Below are 12,977 nucleotides of genomic sequence, written 5' to 3'. Positions count from 1 at the left end.
AAATGCAAGAACTATAATTTCTAATATAACACAAAGGACAAGAAGCTACATTAGCACCTTTTGTGAAGGTCACTTCTGGCATTCCATTATCTGGGAACTTACAGTTTCATTTAAACTTCAGAAAGGAGTATTTGGAATTGTCCAAAAAAACCCCCAAAACCCTTACATATATAAAAGTAGACACAGTAACTGAAAGCATGTATAACGATTTATTGAATACCTTTAACAAGACCATTATCTGACAAGTAGAAAACAGTCAAGTTTTCAGTTAAAAAAAAAAAATCCCTCAAACTAGTGTTCATTTTGGAGCGTTTCTGTTGTTTGTAACGTAAAATAAGACACATTAATATTCCACCTTGAAGTTTATCTTTTAAATCCAAAGTGTATGCTCTGCCCGTTACAGTAGAATCCTATGAATTTAGTCTTCAGTTCCTCTGGATTCTCAGAGCAGCAGTAAGATAAGTCTCAGAATCATCATGAGGCTGGATTAAAATAAAAGGCAAAGAGCGGGTCACGCTTACGTGGCATAAGACAGAGGTTCGTATATTCACCTAACCCGTACTGTTACTAAACTTTGGTTTCCAAGATGCTCGCTTCTCTTCGGAGCAGGGTGATCTCCGTAATTATCCCTGTACTGGAACTTCCCAGACCTGGTTGAATTAGCCACTTAAAAATGCTGGTTGACTGAGCAAAATCAGAACTCATGATTCTGAAAATCTGAGGTGAACCTCAGGTTTGGAGAGGAACACAAACCTTTCATAAGCTAGTAAGGGCAAGTGGCTTAAAAATAAGAAGCAAGGAGCAATTCTGGGGTGTTATCATAATCTCAGCTACTTTCCACTGACTGGGGTCTTGTTCTTCTTGACCCATAAACCCTACCTCTGATTCCTTCTATCACCAAGATCATTTTTAGAACACAGCCGTAACTGGAAAACAGTCCTTTGTAGTCACAGTCCTCCCTGACCCTCATGCCCCCTCCCACCAAGTCATAAACATGATACACAGCCACACGAGAAAATTCTGAAGAAAAGTAGAATGGAGAAATTTACTCATTGCATTATCATCCAGTGATAAACACTATTAAAGTTGGAAGCATCTCTTTCCTATCTTGGTTTTTTACACACAAACTTCTGAGATCACGCTCAGATTTGGTTGTTTATTTGTTTTTATCTCCCACTATATCATTAAGATGTTCCAATGTCACTAAATAGTTTTTGAAAATGTGTCATGTCATTGCTGTTCAATATTTCATTACGTGGACAAAAGCCTTATTGAAACATTTCCTTATTGATGAGTTTTTAGGTTGTTTCTAATTTTTCAGTTTATCATGTGTTCCATTAGAAATAAAGTTGCAATAAACATCAGCCTTTCTATACATTTCATTATTTCTTTGGAATACATTCCAAAAAGTACAAATGTGTAGCAAAGGAAGTAAACAACTTTAAGGCTTTCAGCATATAAAGGCTGCCTCCAGGAAGAATTAAAAATGTCACTATAAATTTGTACATGGTAATATGTTTAATCTCATGGATAGAATTACTGGGATCAAATTAAGAGAAATACGAGGCTCCCTCTTTATTTCTTTTTTTAAAAATATTAACTGTCCTTCCCTTGAAAACTCAAAGAAGTGTAGCAGGCTATCACTCTGTCCAACGCTCTAAGAGAGACTGAGTATCAGATTTAAATGAATACATTTACTGTTTCAGATGAGTAAATCTTGAGGAAAAAAAGGCTGAATTCAGTTCTTTATTCTAAAAAACTTGAGTACATGCAGTCAGATACTATAGCAACTCTTCATGTACTCCACAAAAATGTTCCTGGGGACGTCAATACCAAAGACGGACCGCAGGCATGATACTTTAAGGTTTTATAGTCACGCTTGCTCTAACAAAAATCACGCTGACCTTTTCAAGTTAAAACTGACTTTTGCCAAAAAGTCCACATTAAATGATGGCAGAAGAAAAAGTACAGAAAAATAGTATTTCTTACCTTAAACCTGCAACCAGCCCAGCTGGCATGATTTTCTTAGATCTCTTATACCTCACACCCATTATGGTGGCCAGGAAGAAAGCTGTAACTAAAAACCCAACCAATGCATGAACCAGAGTTTCAAACACATTATCAATGCTTGCTCATGAAAAAAAAGAGAGAGAGAGAGAGAGAGAGAGACATTGTTTCAGCTTTCTAATATAACAGCTATTATATATAAGTATTAAATTGCTATCTTCTTAAAAAGATAAAATGCTCTCTTAAAAGACTTTATAAACTAGCTTATCAAAAAGGTTTCTGAGTAAGCAACATGTTAAAATCCATTCCCGAAATATCTTCAGAAGAAAAAGTCTTTGTCTAACTTAAATTTCTGTTTGTAGAAACTCCTGGAAGGCTAGGACAGTGTCTTCTTCAGCTTTCCTCAAAAACTCTGGGGAGTCTGTCTGGACCCACAGGAGACATCCAATAAATGCTCATTTAAGTGAAAGTAAAGAAAATAATCAGAGTCTTTTAAGTAAGACTTGATGAGTAAAAAAATACGGGAAAAAAGGAAAAAAGGCTGATTGATTGTAATTTGCAGTACTGCATTTTGGGAAATGGATGCCCGGAGGCTAAGTAAGAACAGTCTGGGCAATAATATTACACTCAGAAGCGTCCCACCAGCCTTTGAGGAGCTGACCCAGTATGAAGAGAGAATGTTTTATGGAAGAGACGGGGATGCCAACGTCGCAATTTCAGAACAGCTTTCAAGGAAAAATCACCAGCTGATATAAAGAACAAAATGACGGACAATAAACACACGTGAACTACTTAAATGCATGTGAATAAAAAGCCCAAATATTCACATCTTGCTGATATGTTTCTTCTTTTTTTAATTTTTTTTAATTTTTTAAAAAGATTTTATTTATTTATTTGACAGAGAGAGATCACAAGCAGGCAGAGAGGCAGGCAGAGAGAGTGAGAGGGAAACAGGCTCCCTGCCGAGCAGAGAGCCCGATGCGGGACTCGATCCCAGGACCCTGAGATCATGACCCGAGCCGAAGGCAGCGGCTTAACCCACTGAGCCACCCAGGCACCCTGATATGTTTCTTCTTTTGACATCATTTCATTATTAAAAGCTATCCCTAGCTCCTATTTCAAACAAGTCAAGGGAAAAAAATACAACACTAAGTCTCTTTCTCTCCGAAAGACCGAACTGATATAATTTGTCTTTATTTGTCCTGTCTTCCATACCACCAGCGCACTCTGAATAATAATCAAATTAAATGGAAACAATTTCCAAACGTTCACGGGATCTCAAGCTAGGCTAAAGACAGCCAAGCATCCTGGGCCTACACACACAGGTTTCCATTTTTACTGTGGACATTCCCCTGCTAAGCCCAACAAGGGAAGAAGCTAAAAAAAGGTCAGCCTTGGTTTTCTAGATCGAGTCCTAGGGTAAAACAGGATCTAAAAGCTGCTTGTGAATTAAATAAAATAATGCGAGGCTGTCTTGTTAGGTATTTTAATAGCAACACAAAAACTATGCTAATAGGCACTTAAGGGTGTTAGCAGAAAATCTGGACATAATTCCTTAATTTTTCTAATTTTATTTTTCTAGTAATTAGTTTCATAGAAACATGCTTCTGTATCTGAAGGCCTGGGAGCAATATCCTTGTTTTTGATTGGGTCAGTCTAGAAAGGAACAAGAATTGTGTTCAGTCTCCACACATGCATATCTACTTACCACATGACTGCACATTTTCCAGTATACCTAGTACAGAGTATCAAAAAAGTCCTTCCCAAGGTTCGACCCTTCATAACTGGAAAAAATGTCTTACTTACACAGTGATAGTTTGACATCTCGCTTGTCATTGGAGACACGGTAGGCTCCATAGCCAGCCAAAAATCCAACGAAAAGACCAGCGATCAAAGATGGAACGCCACCTGGGGAAAAAAAAGAAGGGCTCAGAGAGAGAATCCCCAAATGAAAGGAATGCCTTCCTTTCTTTCAAGTATGATACATGCACCTTCAAATGCATATCTAGGTGGGCACTATAACTAGACAAAGCCAAATTATATACCCGCCTCTTCATGGACAGTTTCTAATATGACTGGTCCCTGCTGAAGCCGAAATGCAAGGCAAGGAACCTCGAATACACAGCAGTGCCACGGTTAGATAAGGCTTGAGTGAATATGAAAGCCTGCCTGCTGGCAGCAGTTCTGACCCTGACTGCATGACCTAGGACAATCGGTTGACTTCTTTACACCTCTCTCTGTCCTTTTTTCCCCCTCTTCTCCTTGCCTCTGTCTTTTTACTCTGAGGCTGTGATAATGAGAATAGGATGCGCTGGTATTTAAGCTCACAGAGGTAGGAAGAGAAGTCCTGAGCAAAGCAAGCGATCGTTCTGTCCTGAATAATTAACAAAGCTTCGAGCCTCGGGATGTCAGGACTCCCAGATGAATGGGGACTGTACTGAGAAATGGGAACAGCCAGTAGCCTCCCACCCAGTGCTCTCCTGCCCTCAGTCCATTCATCCACTGCCCCAGGGCACGGTGACCAACACCAAGCACTTCCAGCCCACTGGCCGGCAATGGGCCTCATGCCAGGGACATTGTGCACAAGACAGACAGACAGACAGACACACACACACACACACATACACACAGTTGGTGCTTCGTGGAACTCACTCTATTTAGAATCTATCAGATTGGAATCCCTCAGGGTAGGGCCAAGGCAGCCCTATGTTTTAAATATCTATAGGAAATTCAGATGGTAGCCAGGGTTAAAAACCATTGCAGTAACGTGCGCACACACGCACGCGCACACACACACAGCAGCATTCTGAATGAGAAGCCATACACTCTGGGTTCTAGTCCTAATTCTTCCATTTGTTGCCTGCAGGACTTTGGCTAAGGAACTTAGTCTCTGAGTTTTGTCAGTTGCAAAACAGTGTTAGTAATACCATCCACGTCAAATATACAAAGGCTTAGAATGTTACAGTTGGAGAGAACTTTAAATTCCTCATTGTTCCTCCCTCCCCTCAAATCTATTCTGCAAACACGGCAACATGGTCTCCTGAAATCATATGTTCACACCCGTCACTCCACTAATTAAAAACGGTCAGTGTTTCCTACTGCACTTCGGGAAAAACCCAAGTCCACTTGATCATGGGAGCCTTGCCTTTGATCAGGTCCCTGAATACGCCCCAGTCTTTATTCTTCATGGCTTCCAGACACGCTGTTTCCTGCCTGGACTGCTCTCCCTGCCCTGTCCGCCTGGCCAACTGCAGCGCACCTGTCTCCTAAGGGTCAGCTCCTAGAGACATCTTCTCTGACACACCACTCTGAACAAGGGGCCCCGCCAGAGCCTCTCACAATTCGCCATCCTGTATTTGTGCACTTGTCCACGTATTTAAGGTCAGCCCCCCGACTTGCTTGCAGGCACCATCTCTTTTTGCTCACTGCTGTTTTCCAGGGCCTGACCCAGTGCTGGGTACTTGGCAGCACTTGATAAACGCTGACAAAATGCAGGCCCGGGCACTCCCTGTTAAATGGGTCATGTTTAAGCAGAAGACGGCAGATTAGAACACAGTCAAGGGGATTGAAGCATTTTCTGGAACGCATGACTAGGTCACCTTAATTAAGGTGTCATCTCACTTAGAGACCTCAGACTCTTTTCTGCACACCCTGATGAGCTCTGCACTGCTGGGATCCTCCCCATCTGACGGACATATGTGCAGGCAGGGGAAGCAGCTGCACCTGAGTCTTGCCGAGGTCAGACAGCAAACAATGAGGATGGGCAGGCTCTCCATCGTAAGAAGGCCACGGCTCGTGGAAGGGAGCCAGATCCTGCAAAAAAAGCTCAGTCTATAGTGCAGGTACCAAAAAAGAAAAAAGAAGTGCCAAGCTGTGCCCCACAACCCCTCCTTCAAGTGCCAACCTGGCTGGGGCAGTCTCAAGGAGTTTCAACGGAGTTTTCAAAGGAGTTGGGAGGTGCACATGGGGGCCTCCCTCCCTCAGAGCAAGACACCTGCTCTCCTGCTCCCCTCTTCCTCTCTGGAGGGGCTGCTGTGCCCTGACCTTGAACTGGAGTAGAAGGTAGGTAGCCAGGTTCAGCCCTGGTGCAGGAGAAGGCCAAGAGAGATTTCTGCCCATCTTAGGCTTTGGGCACTGGCTACCTGGCTCAGAAAAAGCCTCCAAATCATAGTATCTACTTGGGTATGCACTTTTCTGGGGACCTGTGTGGGAGAGGGGTGAACTTAGAACTTGGTGCCGCTGTGCTGACTCTCTCCCCTTTGTCTGCTCCCGGCAAGAGAAGAAATCTATCAGCCCCTCACTCTGACCCAACTATGTCCGGCACTTGGTCTTGTACAGGATTCAGATATACTTGTCCTCTTACCAAACACCATCCTGACATCACATCTTCACCCTACTCAACACTGTTCTCAGTAACTGTCCCGTGAAGAGTCTCCTGCTGAACTCTAGGGGATTCATATCTAGGGAAGTTTTAAGTGAAAACAGAAAGAACTGATTCACTTTATACAAAAGCTCTAAGACACTGGGGCCACAAGCAGCTAAGAATATAGAATACGAAACCAGAAAAAGGTATTTTGTCTCACTGGCCCATAGACTCTCCCCCTGGCAGGGAGTAACAGCAGAAACAGGAATATCAAGCCCTTCTTCCAGCCAGTAACTATGTGAAATGTGTTATATGCATTATCTTATTTAATCCTAACTGATCAACATACAAATGAGGAATCGGAGCCCAGAAGTTAAAACACATGAGCACCCGAGCTAGTAAGGAGTAATGTCACAAGCAGAATTTAGGAAAGCCTGATGCTGTGGCTTGTGCTCTTAACCCACATTACACGGGAGTGGGCTTCTTTGTGAACATATGCCCCCAGGGGCTTCCAGGATCACGCAGTTGGGGGCTCCTGTAGGAGGCCAAGGGACCATATTGTGCAGCTGAGCCATCATATATTTTGGTGCCATCATATTTTTCCATTGAATACATATGCTACACCCATTGAGAGAGAACATAAGAGCAACAAACAAAAGTCCAAGTGAATTAGAGGTTCTCAGGAATCTTAGAAAATACTCTGTTTTAACCATAAGAGACTCTTAATCTCACAAAACAAACTGAGGGTTGTGGCGGGGGGTGGTTTATGGACATTGGGGAGGGTGTGTAAACCTGGCAATTCACAGATCTGTACCCCTGGGGCTAATAATACATTATATGCTAATAAAAATAAAAAAATACAAAAAAAAAAAGCAAAAGAAGTAAATACTGTAGAATGAAAAAAAAAAATACTCTGTTTTAACCTGCCACCCCTTAGTCCCCACAGAGACCTGTGTTTCTGACCTTGGACTTCTTAGCAATCGCTAAATAAGGGGTCCCTCTAATACCCATGTAGACCTGGCTTTTTCACTCAAGTTGCAGCCTATCAATGTCACAAATAGAACCTTTCGTTTTTTTGCATGAAAACTTATCAACTGCTTTTTTTTTTTCTCCCCTCTTTTGGATATAGATGAAGAGACAACCTCTGAGAGGATATCTAAGTATTTAACAAATTTTCCTTTGCAAAACACAGTATCAACATAATTCAGTTTTTGATACTAGGAGTATGTAAACAAACAAAAATCCTCATTTGATAATAAGCGAGTAGCCCTGAGGAGGTTGAGTCAATTAATTACCCAGTTGATAATGACAGGTGAAGACAGACCCAGACAGCTGGGTTGGGTTGCTCTGTCACACCCAGCCCCCTGCCCTCTACAACTCCCTTCCATGAAAGACATGCTGGTCCTCGGTCACCTCTAGGACCTCTTCAGCTTCCTGTCTTATTTACAAACCCTCAGATGATCTTTTTTTTTTCCCCAGTGTTCCAAGATTCATTGTTTATGCACCACACCCAGTGTTCCATGCAATAAGTGCCCTCCATAATACCCACCACCAGGATCACCCAACCCCCCACCCCCCTCTCCTCCAAAACCTTCAGCTTTTTTCTCAGAGTCCACAGTCTCTCATGGTTCTTCTTCCCCTCCAATTTCCCTCAACTCCCTTCTCCTCTCCACCTCCCCATGTCCTCCATGTTATTCCTTATACTCCACAAATAAGCGAAACCATATGATAATTGACTCTCTCTGCTTGACTTATTTCACTCAGCATAACCTCCTCCAGTCCCATCCATGTTGATACAAAAGTTGGGTATTCATCCTTTCTGATGGAGGCATAATACTCCATTGTATACATGGACCATATTTTCTTTATCCATTCATCTGTTGAAGGGCATCTGGGCTCTTTCCACAGCTTAGTGATGGTGGCCATTGCTGCTATGAACATTGGGGTACAGATGGCCCTTCTTTTCACTACATCTGTATCTTTGGGATAAATACCCAGTAGTGCAATTGCAGGGTCATAGGGTAGCTCTATTTTTAATTTTTAAAGGAATCTCCACACCGTTTTCCAAAGTGGCTACACCAACTTGAAACCCTCAGATGATCTTAGCACAACCACCAATCCCCCACCAAGGCCCTTGGATGAAAAATACGGTTAAGGCTTACCTCTCCGCTTATATCCCAAGATGCTTCCAAATGTCACAAGGGCCGCATAACCGAATCCGATCAGGTCCATTGGCAAGGTAGCAATTCTACCGCTGGGTGAAGGGACAAGTTTAACAAAATAAAAAGAACTGGGGGGAGCATAGGTAATACAAAAATGGTATGTATTCCACAGAATTACAGAGATTAATTTCAAGCTCAGCCAGAAACATGCATGCTTAATCAATGGTAAATCACTGACGAATATAATGAAGCCCCTGGCATAAAATCACGTGAGTGATGAGAATATCCTATGTGTCTCATAGCAGCAGTCGAAACATATACCTAGGGGTGAGAAGTTCCATGAAAATCCTACCTGGGAATCCGTAAGATGCAGGAGAAAGTGTGCTGGCTACAGGCTGGAGACATGGGTACTGGTTAGTAGCAGGCTGTTGGGCCTTGACTCATGCCCCATCCCTGACACTGACTCCCCCCCAAAGTGAGGGAAGTAGATGAGATGAACCCTAAAGTTCCTTGCAGCTTTCTAATTCTTTTAATTTCTGATTCCCAGTGCTGCTTCTATATCTATATGCAAATAAAATTCATGTCTTTCGGATCTGTACAGTTCTGGATCCATCACTTCCATTGGTCTCGCAGCTTTAAGCTGCGACCACACCGCACTGCCTTCCATCTTCAGCCCTGTCAGCTTCTCACGGTCCGTCTGACCTACTGTTGTTCCCAAAGACTTAATCGAATTCCACAGTGTATGCTTGGCTCCAAGCCTGCTGCCGCTGCCTGCTAGCTATGTAACACTGTGCATGGTCCCTAATCTCTCTGCAACTCAGTCTCTCCACCTGTAAAATACGGATAATGATAAAATTACCTCACAGGGTTGTGGTGATTAAACTAGGTAATACTGAAGAACGCTTACAACAGGGCCTGCATGTACTGGGCACTCCTCAAATACTAGCTGCTTGAATAATGATTGTTCTTCTTTCACCCTATACCCATTTTTAAGCTTGACATGTGTGAGGCCATGACTGTGCCAGCTTGCTGAGAAAACAACAGAGACGGAGTGAATTTATGACTCAGGCACTCAGTGAATCAAACCATAATGTTACAGCTTATGCTCAACTCCACTTAACAACTATTTATTGAATGTCTTCTTTTTTAAGAAAATATTTTATTTATTTCTTTGACACAGACAGAGAGCACAAGCAGGGGAGTGGCAGGGAGAAGCAGGCTGCATGCTCAGCAGGAAGCCCGATGTGGGGCTTGATCCCAGGATCCCGGGATCATGACTTGAGCAGAAGGCAGAGGCTTAACCAACTGAGCCACCCAGGCGCCCCTGCACATCTTCTTTGTGCAAGGCAGCAGGAAGGCATGGAAAGTCCTTGGACTTGGCTCTGGCCTTTTAGTACAGCACAGCAGAGGAGGAAGACGTGTGGATGAGCCCTATGAGGAGATGCACAGGCACCATATCAAGAAGTGGAGCCTATGGTGACTTGTGAGCCTAAGGGGGGATTCCTAGAGCAAACAGGGTCCCGGCTGGAATCTTGGGGAGAGGAGGAGTAAACCGAGCAAAGAGGGTGGCAGGGAAGGATGTGCTCTAGGCAGCAGGGAGAACGTGTGCAAAAGCCTAGTGGCATGAGAAAGCATGGCCTGTTCTCAAAATGGACAGGCGTGCAGGGCAGCTGTGAAGAAACGGGCCTGGGGAAAAAGACAGGGCCAGGACACTTCTAAGTGCTGTAAAGGGAGGCTGGGTTCTGTCTCAAGGGCAGTAGGGATGACTGAAGCGAAGCGAGTCTCTCCACCAGATTTAATTCGAGCTGGTGCTTCCTCGCAGTGGTAGCAGGAGATGGGATGAAGTGAAGCAGGAAGCTGAGCTAATCCAGAGCCGGTGGTGGCCTGGCCTGGAGCAACGGCTAGGAGGGTGGGTCAGCTCTGAGAGACGTGCAGGAAATTGAATCAATAAGCCTGGATGTGGGGAGTCCGGGGGAGGGATGAGTCAGAGATGACTCACATCTAGGTCTCTGGATTGGCCCACCAGGAAGGAGAGGTGGGAGGCGGGGGGCTTGATGCTCCTCCCGGAGGCAGGGAGCACTGGACCAGCAGGGATGTGGTAGCAGGCGGAGGGAGGAATCCAGGAATGGTGGGACTTACCTGAGACCTAGTCTAAGATGCCTGACACACAGTGAGGAAAACACCTCTACACACAGATCGGAAGCTTATGAGATCACTCACCATCAGGCAGTAATTTGGGAACCTAATTATCTCCTTAAACTGGCCACCTGATGTAAAAGGCCAATTCTTCTCCGTCCTCTGAGCTCCCAGTCTTCTTCTGATCCTCTCCTCGGGCCCCACCCCTTCTACCTGGCATGGAGTTACTTACATTGAGCTCCCCTCCCTATCTTCAGTCCCTGCCAAGCTCCTCCGGGGCTAAGCTCAAATTCAGTTCACCTTTGTCCTCCCCACATCACCAAGCTCACGGCCACGCACAAGGCAGAGTGTGTAGAAATACTTGCTGAATGAACCAAAGGAACAACTTTTGCCCGAAGGAAGACATTCTGTAACTGGTCAACCCTCAGTATCTCTCTACTACCAGGCAACAGTCTGTGCCCTTAATCTCCTTACTGAGCTGAGTATTCTAAGGAGGCAAAATACATACACCTATTCCCAATCCTTGCAAGAAGTTTCTGAATACAGAGAGAAATTGCAGACAAAAAGCAATCATCCTTCTTGCTCTATGTCCATGGCAGGACCATATGACCAGAGCCACACAGGGAAGTGATGGAAGTAGGAGCTGATGGGCACCTTGCTTCACAGGCTCTCACTGAAAACACTACCTCAGTACTTGGAGAGGCCAGAAAGCATCTTGGGTGCAATGCAGCAAAAATGTTTTATTGCACCGCGTATGAAACCAGGTGACAGGGCCCTGCCTTGCCCCTGGCCCTCCAAAACTTGGGGGACCCACTAAGAGATTTTCCCTAAGCTACTGTATAAAAAACTACTTACCTTTGTACTCCTTGGGGGCTCGAAAGACCATTTTCGAATGAAGTCTGGGTGGTACTAGCAAGGTTAAACTGCCAAGCGTTTGTGCCGTGATCGGAGAACACCATCCCTTCCCCGCCTCTCCCCAGCTCCAGTAAGGTCGGAAGGAGGACAGGTGGGAGATTCAGGGCCGCGGAAGGAAGACATTCCGGGAATTCCCAGCAGATGGAGAGAATCGATGTTTGGAAGAAGCAGCCCCCACCCCCTGCAAACTCCTCCCCAGGTCCTTAGCATCTTTGCTCGGATCTGTGCCTTTACAAGAAAATTCAGGAGAGAAGTTCTCGACTGCGAGGTGTACAGCTCACCCGCAGCCCCGAGCCTTCCCGCCGCTCAAAAGAGAAAAACCGGGAGCCAGCCTCGGGCCAGCCTCGTACCTGGTGTCCGGAAGCGGTCCCCGCTGCGAGCGCCTCCTGATTCTGCGCGCTACCTCCCCGCACTGGGCAGAGCCTGCTGGTTCGGGGCGGTGCCGGTCCCGAGGCGCGCATGCGCCACGGCTCGCCCTCTCCTCCGCCGGGCGTGCCTCGCACGGGCTGCGGACCCGGAGGCCGGTCCGTTCCTCCGCCGCTGGCTCTTTCTGCTCGGCTTTCCGCTCGGGCTCTGCGTCGGTGCTGGGGTCTGCTGCCTCCTGCCGGACCCGGCGGGACGGGGAAGCCCCCGCAGAGAATAGGTCTGGGTGTAGCCGGGATCCCAGAAGGCGGAGTTTTTTTTTGTTTTTTGTTTTTTTAAAGATTTTATTTATTTATTTGACAGAGAGAGATCACAAGTAGGCAGAGAGGCAGGCAGAGAGAGAGGGAAGCAGGCTCCCTGCTGAGCAGAGAGCCCGATGCGGGACTCGATCCCAGGACCCTGAGATCATGACCTGAGCCGAAGGCAGTGGCCTAACCCACTGAGCCATCCAGGCGCGCCCAGAAGGCGGAGTTTTAACCTTGAGGTTCGTTCACCACTCAGGGGACAGCAGTCGGGCCTTTTAGATTCTCGCCAGCGACTGTCCCCATTTTCAGTGCGGGGAGCTAAGGTTCAGACAGGTGGGGTGATTGAGTTGTCCACGGTCTCAGGTCTCAGTGGGGTACAAAGGTTAGAGCCTAAGTTTGTCTGGTTTCAAAGCCGGAGCTCCCTTCATTATATCACACACATTTTATCACTCCCTTCATTATATCTCCACTCGAGATGTGGAGGGGAGCTCAGGATCCCGGTTTTATACTCCACGCCCAGGATCTGCTGGGCCTAATTATGTGAAGGGAAAGGTAGAGACTGACAGACTTGCAATGCACTTTAAGTCATGGCTAGTCCCAGCATCATCCGATCCCGGAAATGAACATTTAGTGGATTTGGAATTGTTCCTCCTGGCAACAAATGCTCATTTCACGCCGGTTTTGCCTTCCAAACCACATACTATAACTCCAACCAGACTCCTTACC

General features: G+C 45.5%; 1 protein-coding gene across 2 annotated transcripts; it reads right to left on the bottom strand.

Moving 5' to 3' along the window:
• Positions 1-190: 190 nt before the first annotated feature.
• TMEM14A (transmembrane protein 14A) lies at positions 191-12,154 on the bottom strand. 2 transcript variants are annotated; one of them, XM_080805131.1, is made up of 5 exons: positions 11,934-12,154; positions 8,533-8,624; positions 3,814-3,915; positions 1,990-2,077; positions 191-482 (listed from the first exon to the last, which is right to left on the bottom strand). In XM_080805131.1, the coding sequence occupies exons 2-5, from the start codon at positions 8,600-8,602 to the stop codon at positions 443-445; spliced, it is 300 nt and encodes a 99-aa protein (XP_080661257.1). In that variant the 5' UTR covers positions 8,603-8,624; positions 11,934-12,154; the 3' UTR covers positions 191-442. The 2 variants fall into 2 exon arrangements, with proteins under 2 accessions (XP_080661257.1, XP_080661256.1); XM_080805130.1 differs by having other exon boundaries at positions 11,524-11,955.
• Positions 12,155-12,977: the final 823 nt, after the last annotated feature.

The sequence above is a fragment of the Martes martes genome, assembly GCF_963455335.1.
Source record: "Martes martes genome assembly, chromosome: 6".
Lineage (NCBI taxonomy): Eukaryota > Metazoa > Chordata > Mammalia > Carnivora > Mustelidae > Martes > Martes martes.
Note: the sequence above shows the minus strand (reverse complement) of the source record. Positions and strands in the feature narration are given on the sequence as shown.

Excerpts from the sequence above, each read along its gene's own strand:
- TMEM14A (XM_080805130.1), bottom strand. The coding sequence starts at position 11,627 with ATGGTGTTCTCCGATCACGGCACAAACGCTTGGCAGTTTAACCTTGCT. Across the intron at positions 2,078-3,813 it reads AGATGTCAAACTATCACTGT|TTACAGCTTTCTTCCTGGCC; the intron begins GTAAGTAAGACA and ends TTGGGTTTTTAG. Across the intron at positions 483-1,989 it reads GGGCTGGTTGCAGGTTTAAG|CCTCATGATGATTCTGAGAC; the intron begins GTAAGAAATACT and ends ATTTTAATCCAG.